The sequence below is a fragment of the Doryrhamphus excisus genome, linkage group LG8 (assembly GCF_037039965.1).
Source record: "Doryrhamphus excisus strain RoL-2023G ecotype Guam linkage group LG8, RoL_Dexc_Guam_v1.1, whole genome shotgun sequence".
NCBI classification, from domain to species: Eukaryota; Metazoa; Chordata; class Actinopteri; order Syngnathiformes; family Syngnathidae; genus Doryrhamphus; species Doryrhamphus excisus.
This window is the reverse complement of record NC_136364.1, coordinates 12,745,591-12,763,648: the sequence shown is the minus strand read 5'-3', so window position 1 is coordinate 12,763,648 and position 18,058 is coordinate 12,745,591. Positions and strand designations below refer to the sequence as shown.

At 44.3% G+C, this 18,058-nt stretch overlaps 4 protein-coding genes and 3 long non-coding RNA genes across 9 annotated transcripts; 4 read left to right on the top strand and 3 right to left on the bottom strand.

Moving 5' to 3' along the window:
* Positions 1-2,007: 2,007 nt before the first annotated feature.
* Positions 2,008-3,916, bottom strand: LOC144899658 (uncharacterized). Of its 2 annotated transcripts, XM_078792857.1 has the most exons (3): positions 3,391-3,916; positions 3,237-3,313; positions 2,008-2,089 (listed from the first exon to the last, which is right to left on the bottom strand). In XM_078792857.1, the coding sequence occupies exons 1-2, from the start codon at positions 3,854-3,856 to the stop codon at positions 3,237-3,239; spliced, it is 543 nt and encodes a 180-aa protein (XP_078648983.1). In that variant the 5' UTR covers positions 3,857-3,916; the 3' UTR covers positions 2,008-2,089. The 2 variants fall into 2 exon arrangements, with proteins under 2 accessions (XP_078648983.1, XP_078648982.1); XM_078792856.1 differs by lacking the exon at positions 2,008-2,089 and having other exon boundaries at positions 2,817-3,313; positions 3,391-3,915.
* On the bottom strand, positions 3,865-5,730 carry LOC131134853 (uncharacterized). The gene is made up of 6 exons (XM_078792998.1): positions 5,716-5,730; positions 5,368-5,529; positions 5,212-5,282; positions 5,106-5,149; positions 3,989-4,550; positions 3,865-3,945 (listed from the first exon to the last, which is right to left on the bottom strand). Exons 2-6 carry the CDS (start codon positions 5,519-5,521, stop codon positions 3,865-3,867), a joined length of 912 nt encoding a protein of 303 aa, XP_078649124.1. The 5' UTR covers positions 5,522-5,529; positions 5,716-5,730.
* A 642-nt stretch (positions 5,731-6,372) lies between these two features.
* On the bottom strand, positions 6,373-8,870 carry LOC131134580 (uncharacterized). Of its 2 annotated transcripts, none has more exons than XM_078792579.1 (9): positions 8,729-8,870; positions 8,350-8,655; positions 8,201-8,248; positions 7,979-8,095; positions 7,191-7,215; positions 7,076-7,116; positions 6,953-6,997; positions 6,752-6,870; positions 6,373-6,596 (listed from the first exon to the last, which is right to left on the bottom strand). In XM_078792579.1, exons 1-9 carry the CDS (start codon positions 8,787-8,789, stop codon positions 6,465-6,467), a joined length of 894 nt encoding a protein of 297 aa, XP_078648705.1. In that variant the 5' UTR covers positions 8,790-8,870; the 3' UTR covers positions 6,373-6,464. The 2 variants fall into 2 exon arrangements, with proteins under 2 accessions (XP_078648705.1, XP_057936007.2); XM_058080024.2 differs by having other exon boundaries at positions 7,985-8,095.
* On the top strand, positions 6,464-10,862 carry LOC144899629 (uncharacterized). The gene is made up of 5 exons (XR_013627915.1): positions 6,464-6,629; positions 9,529-9,573; positions 10,157-10,271; positions 10,350-10,437; positions 10,680-10,862. It is a non-coding gene; the product is annotated as an uncharacterized LOC144899629 (long non-coding RNA).
* A 297-nt stretch (positions 10,863-11,159) lies between these two features.
* On the top strand, positions 11,160-15,983 carry LOC144899681 (uncharacterized). The gene is made up of 15 exons (XM_078792997.1): positions 11,160-11,171; positions 11,259-11,364; positions 11,439-11,651; positions 11,740-11,832; positions 12,536-12,715; positions 12,852-12,962; positions 13,283-13,475; positions 13,599-13,735; positions 13,830-14,054; positions 14,209-14,350; positions 14,418-14,541; positions 14,835-15,026; positions 15,092-15,229; positions 15,406-15,588; positions 15,671-15,983. Exons 1-15 carry the CDS (start codon positions 11,160-11,162, stop codon positions 15,884-15,886), a joined length of 2,265 nt encoding a protein of 754 aa, XP_078649123.1. The 3' UTR covers positions 15,887-15,983.
* A 307-nt stretch (positions 15,984-16,290) lies between these two features.
* LOC144899657 (uncharacterized) lies at positions 16,291-16,892 on the top strand. Its single transcript, XR_013627984.1, has 3 exons — positions 16,291-16,433; positions 16,517-16,685; positions 16,757-16,892. It is a non-coding gene; the product is annotated as an uncharacterized LOC144899657 (long non-coding RNA).
* A 304-nt stretch (positions 16,893-17,196) lies between these two features.
* LOC144899656 (uncharacterized) lies at positions 17,197-17,996 on the top strand. Its single transcript, XR_013627983.1, has 3 exons — positions 17,197-17,392; positions 17,572-17,712; positions 17,817-17,996. It is a non-coding gene; the product is annotated as an uncharacterized LOC144899656 (long non-coding RNA).
* Positions 17,997-18,058: the final 62 nt, after the last annotated feature.

The window sequence follows — 18,058 nt, the reverse complement described above, 5'->3', positions numbered from 1 at the left end:
CCCATAAGTCTGTACTTCTCACGCTTCAAACTGTGCAACCCATACAGTGATATGGCTCATTTATGGCTAGAAGAACTACAGTTCCGGTGGTGTGCATGTTCTGTTGTTAATAAGGTTTTAAAACACAAGATAAAGCCGCCATTTCTTGAGCCACAGTTTTACCTTTTCCTGTCCTGTGGAGAGCATTGCCCATCATGCACAAACCGCAGAAAAACGCCAACAAATGAGAAAACACATCACAATGCTGGAGTGAACATGGAATAATATCTGCTGACTTCCAATTCCAACAACTGTAGTAATGTGAGAATAAAACCGTCAGAAGCATCGCTCACTGGGCGGCGTTATAAATGTATTAAAGGCAGCGTGAGCAAGCAGGCTTTTCTCCATCCCTGTGATCCCAGCTGGCGAGGCCGCCCACACACCGTTGCCAGCCTCAGAGACAGGACGCAGGGGCAGAGAGGAGAACGCAGCCATTAATCTTAGTTCCAACTCTGGCAGTCATTTTCCCTCCGCTCCCATGACACGTTAACTAATCCTCATTCTGATGGCTTCTTCACTTTGCTCATTTGGAGACATCAGAGTCACTTTTCAATTGAGTTTACGCTCATCGAAACTGGAAATTGTGAGGTATGAATAGTGCAGCAGTTACAGAGCAGCGTCCGCAACATGCTGGCTTGTCGCCGCCATTAAAGTCATGCCTAGCAACAATCAACATCACCATCTCCTATTAATTCCATGAGCGCAGGATTGAGTAGTGAAGCGTTACCATGGCAACCTTCTCAGCAACTCTTTCCACCACTGTCCGCGTTTTCTAAGACGTGCCAGTCCAGGCACATCAGACAGGCTAAAATTTCCGGGTGATGATAGACGACTCAATCAAGTTTCTGTCTGCGGGGGCGGCGGTGGAGGTGCCAAAACCATCCACTGGAGGATATGTGGAAGTAACAGAATTATGGTTTTATGAGCACAAAGCAGAGTCGGGGACCTCAAATGGCATATTTAAATGTGGACAGACGACAGACGGATGTGGTTTAAAGCTGACATGGATGCTCACTGAACACTTGGGTGTCACCTGCACAGTCTATTTGTGGCGCCCCCTATGGGCTGTGCTCGGGAATGCTTTGGAACACAAGCTAGCATATACAGTGGTGTGAAAAAGTGTTGTCCCTTTTTTTGCATCACCCAAATTGAAATAGTAGTCAATGACAACACACGGCACGAGTGAGCTGCCCAGTGGCTTGCAGTCTAGGGAGAGGCGGTCTTTGTGTGCAACTGGCCAATCACAGAGCATGAAGAGTGAATATATAATGAGCATTTTCTTTAAACACGGATACGGATAATGACTAAATGTACTTGTTTCATACTCGTATGCGCAAGAATGCATTATCTGGCTCATCTCTAGTATTTCCCCACAGGTTTTGGGGATCATCAAGGCTGACGTTTTCTGGAAAAACTGGTTAGGTTAGGATTTCTCCCCCTTAATAACAAAAATTTCATTTTGTGTTCAGTTGTGTTGTCATTGATTAATATTTAAATTTGTTTGATGACCCGAATAATTCAAGTGTGACAAAAATGCAAACAGATTAGAAACAGCACTTTTGTACATCATTGTATACGTATATTCTCAAAGTTGTATAATCATTAGATTATCATTAAAATCAACAAATATCTGCCTCTGCAGTCAGTCACTACAAATCCATAATAATATGAATTACCATATATAACGCCTGAACAGCCACCTGACAACTAGACTGACTCCGACAATGATCAGAGGGAACCCAGCATGTTGTGAGGGCCAAATTGTACACCATTGTTACTCACGTATGTAAACTTTATGTACCCATCACTGCTGTAAATACACACCGAATGTTTGCAAATATAAAACAAGGAAAAACAGAGATGACAAATTATCAGTGCGAGTGCACTGACCTCTTGAGCGGGCACCACCAACAGCACATATCTCTCCAAATCAAAGCACACGTGTAGTGCTCCATGATGTTGTGCAGGGCAATCAGCCCTGAGAGGAGAACGAGGACATCAAGGACGTCCTGAGGCCAGCAAGGCAGCTGCCAACAGCCAGGCTGGCACTCTGTAATCACATGACCCGCAAGACGATGAAAAAAGTGGAGAGAAAGAGAAAGTGGAAGGAGAAGAGGAGGACAGCATGGGGCATACAACGCTGAAATTCAGGAGGTCGTTGGTGTCGCTACATCATGTAATGCCCCACATGGTAGACATAACTATTTCATCAGATGAAATTGCTAGCCAGTAATGCTATTGTAATCCTATTATGTTACATCACACATCATTTAAAAGGCATACATAATTGATTACACCAGCTAGCCCACCCTCTGAGAAATGTTATTTGTAATTAATGTAATGCATAACTGAGTGTCTCATTTAATTACCCCGTCGGCTCCCATGCACCAAGTGATTGAAACAGCCCTCTCTCAAAGCACTGATAAATGACTGTTGTTAAGAAGTAATTGTGCCTTCATCTTCCTTCTGCTGGTGCTCACCTTTAAACACAGATACCATAAGATCTGTTTTATGTTGCCTTTGTATCATAACATATCACCTGTACTGTAGAACGTTGGAATACGAAACATTAATATTTCAATGTAAAAAATGAGACAATGAATAATGTAGTATATGACAATATATGTCTTTGGCGAGGAAATAGCCCATGTATTAACAAATAGTAAACACGCCTCATTCTACTATAGTTGCTATAGTTACTATGGAGGGTGTGTTATACAAAAGTAAATAACCGATGGCATCTCTAATAAGCGTCACGTAAAGAAATCCTTCACAGCTGTGGCTGGAGGCAACCTCCTGATGTAGATTTTATTTTGCATGAGTGGTCAGCATCCAGCTACTGCCACACACACTTTAAAATGTTGGCTGTCCTACCAGAGTTTACATTTTTTTAATATAAATTCACCACAAATAGATGTATACATGTGTTCGCCCGCGCTCATAACCACATTATAGCACACATCTGGTTGGATGGAGAATAAGAAAACGTAGCAGGAGGGATCAGTGTTGTCAACATAGCTTTGCCCCATGTTTTGCCACTCATGATTTTTACTCACTTTTTGAAAATACATCATGATCATTATGCAAGTTTGCTGAAAATGAATTGCCCCCCCCAACCCACCACCACCGCAAATAGATTGTAGTCCTGTGGGTAACACTGGCCCCTGAGCTGTTAGTGTGAAACTTTTACACAATACTTAATCCCCTTGTTGATCATCAGCTTCTGTCGCATCCTCTGGCCCCGCCTCCTCTGGGTGCTCAGCAACCGCCTCGTCTGGAATGACAGTGGAGGTGTTCGTCATGCACCTTATCTATTTTTTCATCATCACCACCAGTTGTTCAAAGCCGTACCTTTCGTTTCCTCTTTGTTCTGGTCATCTTGCTCTCCCTCTATTCCAGGTTCATCGTTGCCTTGCTCTTCAGGACCTCCCATCTCTGTAACCTCTTCTGGACCTTTGTCTTCTTCTGGCTTCTGCTCCATGTCATCACTTTGCTGAGCCTCTGGGATCTCCTCAAAGTCAACCTCAACCAAACCTTTGCCGCTGTCCACATTACCTTCCTCTTCCTCGTTAGCGGCCTCCAAACCTGCTCCGCCCTCTTCAGTTGTCTCTCCATCCTGATCTCCAGCTTCTTGTTCCTCATCGAGGGTTTCGCTTTGAACTTGGATTCCTTCGGTTTCTTCAGACTGGATTTGCAAGTTCTCCTCATCAACGGCCTGTGAATTATCAACCTCATCTTCTTTATCATCATCAGCCTGGACTTCCTCCGCGGTTGCTTCTGGTCCTTCCTGCTCTGAAGCTTTTACCTCAGCTTCCATCTCAGCTTTTACCTCAGCTTCAGCCTCAGTTTCAGCCTCAGCTTCAGTTTCAGCTTCAGCCTCAGCCTCAGCTTCCGCCTCAGTTTCAGCTTCAGCCACAGCTTCAGCCTCAGCTTTCATCTCAGCTTCCACCTCAGCTTCAGCTTCCGCCTCAGCATCCACATGAGCTTCTACGTCAGCTTCGGCCTCAGCGTCCGCGTTAGCATCCACTTCAGCCTCAGTTTCAGCATCCACCTCACCACCTACTTCAGCGTTCACCTCAGTCTCAGCATCCACGTCAGCATCCACGTCTGCGTCTGTCTCAGCTTCCGTCTCAGCTTCTGTCTCAGCTTCTGTCTCAGCTTCTGTCTCAGCTTCCGTCTCAGCTTCAGTCTCAGCTTCTGTCTCAGCTTCCGTCTCAGCTTCCGTCTCAGCTTCCGTCTCAGCTTCCGTCTCGGCGTCCACGTCAGTGTCCGCCCCAACAAGATCAGACTGCAGCAAAGCCTCTCCTGGTTCTTCAGCTTCAGCATTCCCTTTTTCCTCTGATGCTCCAGCTTGTGTCTCTCCTCCTGTATCAGTGGGCTCAGATGGAGGTACAGCATCGTTTTTAGCATTGTCCGTCAGATCAACTTGATCAGAAGCCGGCGCTGAGACTTGTGTGGCCTCAGCAGGATGTATCGACTGATCCTCTGCTGAAGAGTCGGGCGGTTTATCTCTAAAAAAACAAAGACACAAAACACAAATGTCTTACACATGAAGAGTGTAAATTGTGCATGCTCACATGAAATACCGCCACAAAGCATTACTACCATAATATTGGATAATACCTTTGAAAAATACTAAGAAACAGCCATTATTGAACATGACTGTTCAAAACCCAAGCTCTGTTCTATCATTTCATTGTTTTATTTATACATTTTATTTTCAGATTTTAGAATTGTTGTTCTTTAATTATCTGTACGAACCACTGTACCATAAAACAGGGTTATAAGGGACGGCTGGGGAATAAGGGACACTTTTTGGGAAAATGTTTTTTGAACGATTTGTTCAAGAATATTATACTTCTTTGAAAAAAACAACAACACAAAGCAGCTTCCTGTTTAACATGAAAACGCAGAGTTACATTTAAAACATTTTCCCCCAAATTATCCCTTATTAAACCCAAAATTATCCCTTATTATCCCCAAAATTTGAAACACAAGCCATATTCCATTCATCTAGCTCGTCTTCATCACTTGGTGCAGATACAGTTAAAAAAAAGCCAACTCACTTAGATATGGGAACTTCTGTTGCAGGCTCTTGCTCAGAAATAGTCTGTAGATGCAAAAACACAAGCAGGTAAATAACTTGTCAAAGAACATGGGGCGTTGACTGACCTGAAATGCACGGTTAAACTCATATCTATCTTCCAGGCTGCCAGCCCACTCAGATGGGTCCACGCCACTTTCTGCAAGCGAGCCATACCAACAGGTAAGTCCGTCAATTGTGCTGATGCAGCAAATAAGCACACATTCCAAGCTTTCTTGTTTCACCTTCTCGTTGCTTGAGGAGGTTTTTGAAGTAGAGGGCAGCATATTTGGGAATGTCTCCAGGCTGGTCCCGTAGAATTTCCCGGGCCAGGCATTCTAGGATGGCACCAAATCCCCGCGGAATTCTCAGGTGCGCGTCACCGAACGGCACCGACATGGTGACAACTAACAGAAATGCAGAAAGTTAGCTAACTAGCACGTTAGCCTCTGAAGCTAACCAGCTAGCATTAGTGACACGGTAAGTTCCTGTAATGTAGGTGGAATGCTTGTTTCTTTATTGTAAACACCCCAAGCTGACAATTAATGACATATGTTGATGTTGAGCGAGTTTGACGACTTAGAAGTACATACCTACCTAACCTACCTAACCAACCTTGAATGTTGAACGTTTTAGCTAGCAAACAGCTAATGTTGACAAGAGTTTCTAGGCAACGCTGTAGCTACGGACAACGACGAGACTCAAACATCAGTTAAATGAACGCACATTTAATCACGTCCGTACTGCATTATTCTGGACTGTAACGTTGTACCAAATATTTTCACGGTTAGTTTAAAAAATACTTGTATTTAGCATTTCAGTATGTGAGGTAAAAAAAATTTGAAAGTATTGCACAATAAGTTGATACTTGAATTGTCTAGCTGGCCAGTGGCGTGGCTGAGGGTGGCCAACCCTGGTGTTTATGGAAGAAAAAAGCCATGTTTCTGCCAGTTATTATTGATGCATTCATTTATGTCCATCCATCTTGTATGATGCTTATCCTCACCATGCCCAGCTGACTTTGGACGAGAGGCGGGGTCCACTGTGGACTGGTCGCCAGTCAACCGCAGGGCACATAAAGACAAACAACCATTCACATTCACATCCATAATACGCACAATTCAGAGTGGCCAATTAACCTAGCATGCATATTTTAGGAAAGTGGAAGGAAGCAGGAGTACCCAGAGGAAACCCACACACACACATGCATGCACGGGTAGAACCTGCAAACTGGAACCCAGATCTTTCATTTCATTTATTTATTTCATTACTGCATAAGAAGTCTATTAAGTTGACTGTCCAGAACACACTGAGCTCATGTTCTTGTCCCTTTTCCAGCAGGTCAGGCATACTTGATGACTGCGTACTCGGAATTTGTGCTCATCTTGCGGCTGACCTCTCTGGGCTGCGGCAGGTGAAGCCTGTCGGCTGAGCACGAGGCCTGCCAGTGACCCCTGGGTCCGCATCCTCGCCACTGAAATACAGCAGAATGGAACCACACTGTGCAGTAAGCTCATGTTGCACTCGCTCTATTTTGACTGTGCATGAAAAAGACAGGTTGTTCTCATGAAAGAAGTTTAACAACTGATCGATCAGCTTTGCATGCTACACATGGATATGGTGCCTTACCTGCTGTGGCTCTTCTGTTGTCAAGTAGCTGACCTGAGAGAGCTCCGGTGTACTGACTCCTCTGACGCTAATGATTATGTCAGCATACGGAACCTCAGTTTGACTCTTGTTGTCTGAATCTGAGGAATCAGTCGTAATTCATTATCATCATCATTTCAACAACAAGAAAAAAGCTGAAAAGTGATGATACGGCTGTTCCACCTGGGTTAGGACCCCTCAAAGTCAGACGTTGGTTTTGTGAGTACTCTGCATCAGGGGGATAGATATAAAGAATTATGTAAAGGTAGCATTCCTTTTTTTATGGACGGCTAGAGCACACTTTACCATTCAGCGGTGAGACGACAACGCGGGGATGCGGTGGTGAGCTTAGGTGAAGTCAACAAATGTATGATAATTATAAAAATATGCAAGGAAAAATTAAATGAAAAAAAATACCAACCTTGAGCTGGACGCAGCGCCATCCTCTGGAAGGTATGTAAAAAAATGATTACAAATTGTAAATAAATAATAAACTGTGTTTCTCACATTTCAACAAGCAATTTTAGTATGGTAATCACTCATTTATCACTTAATTGGTTCCAGGATTTATTTTTTTAATTTAGAAGTAGGATTTCTTTTTTATAAGTGGAATAAGTTTCATATTTATGGAATAGAAAACCTGTTTATCATATTCTAAATATGATTTTATTATGTTGACATTTTTATTTTCCTTATTAGATCGCCCTTGACATGAAATAACATCCATACAGTCACCATAATGTGTTACCCAGTATACTGCAGTATCAATAATGAGAAAATAAGCCATTTAAGACATAAATAAAACTCATGCTCTTGTGTGTCGCCGTAAATGTGTTCCAGCGCCCTGCGTGACGACCAAGAACGTCAAGTTTTACTTACTTACTTTAATTTGTATGTTAGCTCATGAGCCGTTTTTATGCTTGAAAATGCTAAATTTAGGACAACTGTATCGTAATTTACATTCTTTCCTACAGGAAGGTCGAGTTTTGTTTGACCTTTTGGAACAAGTTAATAACAAAAACCGAGGTATCGCTGTCTCGCATAAGACAATACACTAGAAATGTAACTTGGATATTCTTTGCGTATTTATAGCAGTATAGATTTCTTATGCTCGGAAAATAAACAGCCCTTATTATCCAAGTACATCTCACAACTCACAGTGATTAACTATTTTAGTTTTTTCCTACAGTACACAAGTCCAATCGTCACCTTTACCATTTTCCCTGCATCTCTTGTGGTTGACACATATATAAACAACCAGTGCAACCAGCGCCAGCGCCACCGCCAGGGAAAAGGTCGCCAAAACTTGGATTTCTGTAAAGTCCCCTTAAAAAGTTGAAAACATATGCAAGAGGTTCATGAAGTCCATCGGTAATGTGCATTTAAAAGCAATGTGACATGTAAATTAGCATATGGAAATGACATATTTACCTGTTTCAGTAGATGGGGTTTCTGTCCAGGTTTTGACAATTGTCCGAGCTGGAAAAAACACACTTTTCTCTGAATCACACCTACAATGCTCACTACTTTGCAGTATTTTACACAAAATACTGCATAAAACAGTACACAATATGTTGTACCTTTTAGATGCACAACAAGCTCTTTTTTCTGTTGAAGTTCAGTCTGATCTGTTGCCTCCGTGTCGCAGTAGTAGTTGTACTTGAGATCTTCAGCGGAAACGTTGACCAGATGAAGTTTTACCGTGCAAAAGCCGTCTTTGTCGTTAAGTTTTTCTCCAAAGCAGTCGAAGGAGACGGGCGCTTTCCTCCAGCAGCCCCGAACAAACCCAGTGGCGCAGTTGTACGAGCAGTTCAGTGTGATGGCGTCCCCCAACGCAACAACATGCGTCTCAGAGGGTATCTGAGGGTCTAAGCTGCTCATGCAATCTGCAAAGTGAAAACAACAACATGACTTACATAAATGCAGTTGATTCTGGAAATAGCATTCAGCTTATGGTACCTTTGTTCATCCACAAGCAAAGCAGCATTAAATAAAATCGCATCAGCATCGTCTCGCCCATGTATCCTTTTAGGTTATGATGCGCTTCTTTATGTCAGTATAGTTATAGACTGACAAGCCCATACAGGAAGTGGTGTACAACTGCCAAATTGAGCCCCAAACTTTCCATTTGCTGCACCTGCTGCTATTTTTGGAAACGAAGATTCGGTTGACACTGTACATCCTCAAAGATGATGTGGAGACGAGACAGTAAACCCACTTATTGATATTTTAAGGCACAATGAAACTGTACTCATTTTTTTTTATAAAAAAGTTTTGACATACTAAATGATGCAACAGATGCAGGTTTGCATGTCTGGAGATGAGCGGCTGCCCCTCAAAAGTCAAAACAACAGGATGTGTTTGATGTTAATCATGCAGTCACACAATGTCATTTCAACACTTTCAGAATCCCAGCCTCATCCTCTGCTCTATTTTCCTCGACCATTATAGCCACCAAATGAATTGCACAGGCAACATGAATAATTAGCAGATTCTCTTTAGCGCATTCTCATGCATTATGAAGGGGCAGGATCCCGTTACACACCATCACCGAACACCATTATCAACTTTCAGCGACCCCTGGGGAATAGCATTTCGTGTTCTTGTTTCACTTTCAAACGACTGAGTGCTTGTCACTTTCATACATTAAACAGCCACGCAGGCTCAGGCAGTCTTCTGCGAATGAACATGGCCGATAACGGCAACTGTGGTTTGTAGATTGCAAACTTTGGTGACAATGCATGTGTTGTTTTTTTCAGATTTGCTGTTTTTTCTGCTTTGGACCCAACTTGGACTCACTTCAGGTAGGAACTCTGCTATCACTTTTAACCAACTCACTAGTACGAGTACACCACTTGTATTTTACTTTTAGACAGTAATAGTACTTTAGAGTAGTCAGTGTGTAGCTTCTCAGGAGGTAGGGCGGGTTGTCGAGAAACCGGAAGGTTGGCGGTTCCATCCTTGTTTCCTCCACCAGTCGCTGTTGTTGGGAAATTGAACCACATGATAAGGAGCGTAAACACACCTCCAAGTGGACAACTGTCTTGATGAGGTAGCTGAAGGTGATGGAGTGGCCAAGTATGTCTCCGCCAGACCTGGACCCAATGCTGGGCACCCTCAAGGGGAAGGAAGGTGGATGTTAGGCTCATGGTGTCTAACACCCACCATCTCCACCAGGGATGTCATCAGTGAGGATTCCAGTAACGACCTTTTAGGAAGCTCATGGTGAATTTCATGCCCAAGAGGATTAAGGCACTCCTGCTATGCAAGCTGCACACTGACTATTCTAAAGTCTATATTGTGTCCTGAGAAGATATAATAAAGTGATTGCTGAAATGGGAGGGGTGTACTAACTGTTGTGAGTAATACCTCACAAACATTTTCAAGAATCAACTGAAGCAAGCACAGCCTCATCCATCAGTGATGTGATCGACCGTGATCAGTGCCTGGAGGGAACGTACTTCTCCCACCAGCTTTGTTTGGAGTGCCCCCCTGGTCATTTGTAAGCCATCAACCACTATGCGCCGCTCTATAAAAACGGTATCCTATGGTATAGAGTGGGTGTGTTTATGCCTTGCAGTTGTCCTGGGAATGTATCTGCGGCTCAGAGATGCCCATCAGGAACATTCAATCCATATGCGGGGAAAGGCAGGATCAGTGACTGTAAGGTAAAACAAGTCACACACTTTTAATATTTCATTTAAGCTGGATAATGCGTCCATCTACTTTAGTTTGTGTCATACTGGTGATCATTTGATCTAGTATGAATTACTTGTGATAAATAATTACTGTCCTATGCAGAATGAGATGGGATTTCTGTGGAGAAAAAAAAATGTATGACCAAAAATCAGCAAATGTTGTACTAATAATTATGATTCCAATAATATATACACTTCCTCTTGTTCTGTAGCTTTGTTTTCCAGGGCTGATCAGCTCTGACGACCGAGTGGACTGCAGGCTGTGCCCAGCGGGTTTCTCCTGCTTTCCAGTGGATGGGAGTCTCTTATTATGCCCGCCTGGGCGGCATTCACCAGAAGGGGTCCTTGACTGTCTACCGTGTCCTATGGATTCTATATGCACCTTTGGGTTTGCACACAAGGTAACGTGGAAACCAGCGACGTGCAGTCAGGGGAAGCAGTTGAGGTCACTTGTCATGGTGAGGAAAAAAAAAGATATTAAAATCAATATTACAATTTTTCCATTGAACTGTATTATTATGTATTTTTTGACATTTTCTTTTTTGCCACTTTTCCTGATCAAATACAGGCCATTCTCATCTTCTCATCTTAGTGTGCAAGCCCTGCCATTTTTTTAACCATAGTGAATTTTTCGGTTATCATCTTAATGTATCAAGATTTAAAAAAAAAACAACCTCCAAAAGAGTCGGCACATGAACCTCACCGCACGTCACTGGTGGAAAAACTTGACTTTATCTAATCCTGCATCTTATTCACTTCCTGCTTCCTGACTGTATCTTCATGCTTCACAGTGTGGGCCTGGTGAAGAGCCGAACTCAGATCACACTGAATGTAATGTCTGTCCTCCAGGCTTCTATTCCAGTGTGTGCACTATCCACTGCCTTCAGTGTCCTGCAGGTTCGGGAACAATGAGCACATTGTCAGCCAAGTACATCATCAAGCACCGCTAAACGACCCTCTCACTACCACAGGGAATTACTGTCCAGAAAGTGGTACATCCCAACCGCTCACTTGTCCACCTGGCTGGTACTCCACACCGGGCCAGACTTCATGCCAAAGGTGCAATGACACCTCCTTACTGTGTGGGGCAGCGCCCCGTTGGAGGTCAAGTCAACCCATTGCATGTGGACCAGGCACGTACAAACACACGAGGGAGGATTCAACCTGTATTGCGTGTCCAGTAGGTTAGTGCTCATAGTATTGGAGGCCTAGCATTTATTTCTACTGGAATGGCCATGTTAATATGCACGTGTATGTATATTTCCAACACAGGTCATTACTGTGAAGGAGGTGTAGCTATACCTTGCCCTGCAGGGACTTATGGTCCCAAAGAAGGTCTGACGGACTGCACAGTGTGTCCTGCAGGTAGTGCACTGATAGGATTGTATCAACTCAAATGAATTTATCATTTTTATTGTATTATTATTATTAGGGCTGTCAAATAATTATTTATTTTTAAAGGAAACTAATAAAATGTTTCAGTTTAATTAATCATGATTAATCACCAAAATATGCCCATATTTGCTGTATTTTATGAACAGGAACACACATAACAGGACAGGATTATATGTATTGTTATGCATTAACAGTTCTAAATGAGCTGAAATTTTAAATCAAGTTAAGTGAAGTGCATTTGCTTATCACAAGTCTCTTGAATACTTGCAGAACATTTAAATCACGTTAACCTCGTTATTACAGTATAAGCGATGTGGGGCTGCGTTCAAAGGCGCCAACTAATTTAATTTTCATGTTTTGAGTGTAGCTGCAAATTGTACTTCTGCAGGAAGTGAGTGATGAGAATATCCACGTATTGGTTTTCTTAGTCTTTATGTTCATTTAGACATTAAGTTTCCAAAGTGGGGTACCCCAGGGGTTACGCCAAGTATCAAACGGAGTAGTGGATTGAAATGAACACCAATTAACGCCCAACACTCACATTTGCAGTATAGTCCCCTGAAAAGATAAAATTTACCAGTAATAAAAACTGCTTACGTACTTAGTTTTGTCCGATACTATATTCTACGATGGTAAAAGTGTACTTGTCCTATCCTCAAATACTTTTCTCTAGGGTTTTACTGTCTGGAAGGTAGCAGCACCCAGTTGCTGTGCGCACCAGGCTACTACTGTGAAGAGGGCACCACGACTCCCCACGGGTCACCTTGTCCAGCTGGTACAGCCGGAGAACAACTGGGGCAGACAAGTAGGGCAGCTTGCAAAAGATGCAGCGAAGGACGGTTTTGTCCCGCAGGTACATTTCAGCAAGAATACTGACCTACATGGCAGAAGAAATACATATGCAAACACAGGAGTGTGATTACAAAACACTCCCAAGACAAAATGTTCTGCTTAAAACGCTCCAGCGGGATGCTGTCTGCTCTTGATAGGCTCTTCATCTCCTGGCTTGCCTTGTGCTCGAGGAAGGTTCTGTCCTGCCGGCACACTGGAGGAAGTCACCTGTCCTCCCGGCACCTTCACCCCTAACCAGGGAGCCATAAGTTGGTTTTTGTGCTCTTCTATACAAACCCATAATGAAGCACCTTTAGGCATATTCAGTCATTCAATGTTCTTTAAAATGGCTGTCATTCCATAAAAAAAGAACGCAGTTTCTATATGCGATGAATCACAAGGTAAAGATGATGAATTGCATCAGACGGACATAAAGAGGGCAGACAGGGACATGCTATTTCGAAAAAAAATGCTTGGAGTTAAACTTGTGTATGATATACTACCTCTGCATGCGTTTTAAAATGTTGGTTGCACCGGTCAACTCATGCGTGTATGTTTATCATGTATGACAACAACATCTTTGCACCAGGTTTGAGGGACTGTCTCAAATGCCCCGCTGGATTCTATTGTCTCGAGGGGACAAGCGATCCCGTGCCATGTCCACCGGGCTCCTTCAACCCCTTGGAGGGTCAGGCCGAGTCAGCCGACTGCAGAGAATGCCATGCGGGGAAAGCCTGCACTCAGGTTGCTCTGAGAGCTCCGGATGTGGACTGCATGCAAGGGTGAGGAGACACGAAGACATGTTTGACTGACATTTGACTGTTACAACTTAAGTGTATTATGTGTAAGTCTTCATTGCATGTATTCTTGTAAACAATATAGATTTGTGTGTCCACCTGATATAGATTTGTGTGTCCACCTGGTTCTTCTAAACCCAATGCTCAGATCAATGCATGTCCACCAGGGACACTGAGCAACCGCACGGACCTCACGGATCGTTCACAGTGTCTGCAGTGCCCGGCCAGATATGCCTGTCTTCGAGGTTTCCTTACATATTACATTTTCATCTATTTTTGTTCTCATAACGCAGTTCAAATACCCAAATAATAAATAAAACCCATTCCGGCGGTTCTCAGGAACAGGTGGTGTCCAGAGAGCACCCCTCTCCTGTTCTGCAGGACATTATTGTCCACCTGGCACCAAATTCCCCACCCAGTACAAATGTCCCGAGGGGAGTTGGAGCGGTCAAAGTGGATTAGAAAGTGAAAGTGAATGCCAGCCGTGCCCGCAGGGCTGGTACTGCCTGGTCGGGTCGGGATCGCCTTCTGGACGATGCAGCTCTGGACACTACTGTCCTGAAGGTACACACAGACGTGGAACTTGTAGGAACTTTAAACATTTCGTCCTGAACCGCTAGCGACTGAGGGATTCAAATCAATAGTTTTTTTTCTCCTGGAAAGTAAATTCATGAGTCATTCAAGTGCATATAACTTCATGTCATTGCCGCATCCTCAGGGACGGCATATGGCACCCAATTTCCTTGCCCAGCAGGCATGTACAGCCTCCACATGGGCAACAGGCAGAAAGAAGACTGCCTAGCCTGCCCTGAAGGCTCATTCTGTCCGGAAGGCACCTCCAAACCTGCCCCCTGCCCGCCGTAAGCACCGGTTAAGTAGCAGACACAGGGTACTTGCTCTGTATTTACACATCCCCGTTTTGTCTAGCTCAACGTTTCGCCATCTGAAAGGAGGTCAGCGACTGGAGGACTGCTTCGATTGCCCGGCGGGCTATTTTTGTGCCCACTCAAGCACTGTTAACCCAAGAGCATGTGGAGCCGGAAGCTACTCTGTAAGTCCATCTATTGTGACTGGTTGACTGAGACAGCAGATGTTTGTAGTCTCATCCACAACTTATTTTTAGATCTTCCTCCCACAGTGATACGTATTATATTAGTCACCTATCTGTAGATGTCAGGGGAGAGCAGCATTTAGTTGTTCCACAGTTCGTCTTTTTGCTCAAGGTGTTGAATACATTCCTTCATCCTCCATTAAGTTCTTTCCCAACTTTTTTTTGCATCTTGTCGTGATTCCTCCCCCATACTGGCTGATAAATCCATGCATCTTATTCTCTAAACTGTGTAGGACGAAGGCTCTGCAGAATGTTCCCCATGCTTGCCGGGCCACTTCTGCAGTAACGAGACCACGAGTGAGGAAGCCATGCTCAGCATCATGGTGTGCCCCCCAGGTTTTCTCTGCTCGCAGGGCTCGGCTCGAGACCCTCGTCGCTCAGCCACCCTCTGTCCTCGTGGTTTCTACTGCCCGGGGGGAGGCATTGTGAGTTAGATAATGCTACATACTGTGGACACCACCCTGTGACCTCTCAGCGTGTTTCCCTGCAGGATCCCAACCCTGTTCCCTGCCCGAATGGCACTTACAGTGAATATCCTGCTTTACGTGATGTCAGTGAGTGTGTGCCTTGTCCTAAGGGGAAGTACTGTTACTCCCAACAGCCTGAGGAGCGCCCCATCACCATGCCTGTAAGGAATCATTCATGACACAGTATCTAGAGATGAGTGTAGATGTACAGTATGTTGCCGTTACGTATGATTATTAAATGACCATGGGGTCAGTGAGACTGTCTCATGCATTCTACATCATAATTAAAGTTTAAAAAGTAGGTTTTTATCAACAATATTAATTTGTAATGTTGCAGACGGGCCTTTGTCCCGATGGCCATTACTGCCCACTGGGGACTGGGTACCCGTATTCCTACCCCTGCCTCGCTGGACAGTACAGGAGCAATGCAGCAGGTCACAGTGGAGAAGTGTGTGTTTCATGTCCATTCAGACACTACTGTGGCAAACCAGGAGTTCACACACCCGCAGTTTGCCCTCAGGTGGAAATGCACCCTGTTTTATTCTTTATTGATTGAAACTGTGTCGCGCCTCTTACACTGCTGTTTGTCACTGGATTCATAGGGCTTTTACTGTCCCGAGGGCTCCTCCTCTGCCCAACCTTGTCCTGAGGGAAGCTTTGGATCACACTCTGCTCTGGGTGATGAAGCTGAGTGTTCCCCTTGTGGAGGAGGCAGGTATTGCACCGGTGTGGGCCTTGCAGAGCCAACTGGAATCTGTGAAGGACGATTCTACTGCAGAGAGGGATCCAAGTTTGCAGTATGTACTGTAATTAATTAAGAATAGGAACCGTTTTATTACTGTATGCATGGTTCTTCCGAGAGCACTCCGCCTTCCTTTCCCATGCATGTTAGGTTAATTGCATTACTTATTTTCAGAGGACAGTAAATCTATAGTGCTACACAAGCTGTACACAAGTTTCTATTAAAAAAATCAATAGTATTGTCCCTTGAGCGGATGTAATAAAATGGTCAAATGTGAATGGTATATTTAGGAGATACTAGATTTCATTCATGTGGTTGTAGAAGTTGTTTTAATAATAAAAGCTACAAAATGTTTTTTGGTTTGTCTTCATACACTCCCGAAACAACAATAGTTTTCAGACATAGCTATTGTACAAACTCAATACTTTGTAGTTCCTGTAGGTTACCGGACAATATTTGTGTTTTTCTGTCCAGACTCCAATGGACGGCGATACGGGTGGCTTGTGTCCACCAGGAAGCTACTGCCCTCCAGCTTCCTCCTCTCCCTTCCCCTGCCCGCCTGGCACCTTCAGCAACGTCTCTGGTCTCAGCAGACCTGAGGACTGTGTCCGCTGTCCACCGGGGTAACATCAAATTGGAGTAAATCCTGCTCCAGTAATTTGAATAGCATCTACCCGTCGTGACATTGTGCCTATCTGGTTCTAAGTTTGTATTGTCTAGGTTCCAACAACACATCGCCATCAGGCTGGTGTTCTCCTGGGTATTACTGCACCGGCGGTTCAGCCTCGCCGACTCAGAATGAAGCAGAGCAGGGTCACTATACTTTGGGGAGTGCATCCAGGCCTGAGCCATGTCCTCTTGGGACTTTCCAGCCGGTATGAACTAAATAATGCTGTACTAAGGAATTTATGATCTCATTCAGGGTAGTTTTCTCTAATCTCCAAAGAACCAAGGTGCAACGTCATGTATGGCATGTCAAGGAGGCCGATTGTGCAACCAGACAGGCTTGTCCCAGCCACTGCTTTGTCCAAAGGGACACTACTGTCCTCCGGCATCTTCTGTTGCTCATCCATGTCCTCCAGTCAGTATAGTGCACAATACGTACTGTAAATGTAATAATAATATTATGTGAATAATCCATAATATGATGAATCAGGGTTTGTACTCAGATCAACCCGGTGGAGAAGACGTGCAGCACTGCCGGGCATGTGAGGCGGGATGGTTTTGCAGCAAGGCCGGCCTCCCAGCCCCGGAGGGTCTCTGTGACGCTGGACACTACTGCACATCTGGAGCCTCCACAGCCGTTCCAGTACAACCACTCAAACATACAAATTATTCTATGATAGTCATGTGTTTATAAAATGATTCCCATTCTCTCAGGTTGCTCTGAACTCAGGGGGAATGTGTCCAGCGGGGTACGTTTGCCCCAGAGGGACTAAACACCCTCAGCAACATCCCTGTCCTCTGGGTACCTGGAGTAACACAGTGGGGGCCCAAAACGTATCTTTTTGCCTGCTCTGCCCTGCTGGACTCTATTGCAACACGACTGGACTCATTCAGCCTTCTGGATTATGTTACACCGGTGAGGTACAATAGCATATTTTAAAACATAAGAAATGCATCACAATCCCATCCACCGCAAGGTTTATTCCACAGCTGCTCAAAATGTCTGAAATATGGAAACTTGCTTGTATGACATGTGGTCGAATACTGTTGTGGAGAAGTGTTCTAATCATCAGTTCTTTCACTTTCTGTTTTCAGGCTTCTATTGTTCAGGGGGGGCAGTGTCTCCAAAACCTTTAGATGGTATCACAGGGGACATTTGTCCAGTTGGACACTACTGTCCTATGGGCTCAGCCTCCCCTACACTCTGTCCTGATGGAATGTCCACCAACACAACAGGTAGGCTGCATCTTGGATAGATACATAACAATATTATATTATACAATATACTGCATGAGTTGCATCACTACCAAAATATGCTGCTACCTTCATTTTGTCCCCAGGTGCAGAAACATGTCATGAATGCCCCCCCGGGAGCTACTGTCTACCCGGGGAAGGCATCCAGCGCTGCCCTTTAGGCCACTATTGTCTTGGAGGAGGGGGTGAAGGTATCCTTCCCTGCCCTCCTGGCACATACAACCCTCAGTTAGGCTTGAGCCAAGTGGAGCAGTGCCTCGTCTGTCCAGCAGGTGATAGCATTGTCTCATGGTTATCACACATTGACAATCACGGACAGAATATCACA

Coding starts and splice junctions, on each gene's coding strand:
- LOC144899681 (XM_078792997.1), top strand. Junction 13,476..13,598: donor GATGTGGACTGCATGCAAGG/GTGAGGAGACAC, acceptor CACCTGATATAG/ATTTGTGTGTCCACCTGGTT. Junction 14,055..14,208: donor TGGACACTACTGTCCTGAAG/GTACACACAGAC, acceptor CCGCATCCTCAG/GGACGGCATATGGCACCCAA.
- LOC131134580 (XM_078792579.1), bottom strand. CDS start 8,789: ATGGGCGAGACGATGCTGATGCGATTTTATTTAATGCTGCTTTGCTTG. Junction 8,249..8,349: donor GCTTGTTGTGCATCTAAAAG/GTACAACATATT, acceptor TGTTTTTTCCAG/CTCGGACAATTGTCAAAACC. Junction 7,117..7,190: donor GGCGCTGCGTCCAGCTCAAG/GTTGGTATTTTT, acceptor ACTTCACCTAAG/CTCACCACCGCATCCCCGCG.
- LOC131134853 (XM_078792998.1), bottom strand. CDS start 5,521: ATGTCGGTGCCGTTCGGTGACGCGCACCTGAGAATTCCGCGGGGATTT. Junction 5,150..5,211: donor AGTTTAACCGTGCATTTCAG/GTCAGTCAACGC, acceptor TTGCATCTACAG/ACTATTTCTGAGCAAGAGCC. Junction 4,551..5,105: donor ACAGAAGTTCCCATATCTAA/GTGAGTTGGCTT, acceptor TTGTTTTTTTAG/AGATAAACCGCCCGACTCTT.
- LOC144899658 (XM_078792857.1), bottom strand. CDS start 3,856: ATGGAAGCTGAGGTAAAAGCTTCAGAGCAGGAAGGACCAGAAGCAACC. Junction 3,314..3,390: donor GAACAAAGAGGAAACGAAAG/GTACGGCTTTGA, acceptor CTGTCATTCCAG/ACGAGGCGGTTGCTGAGCAC.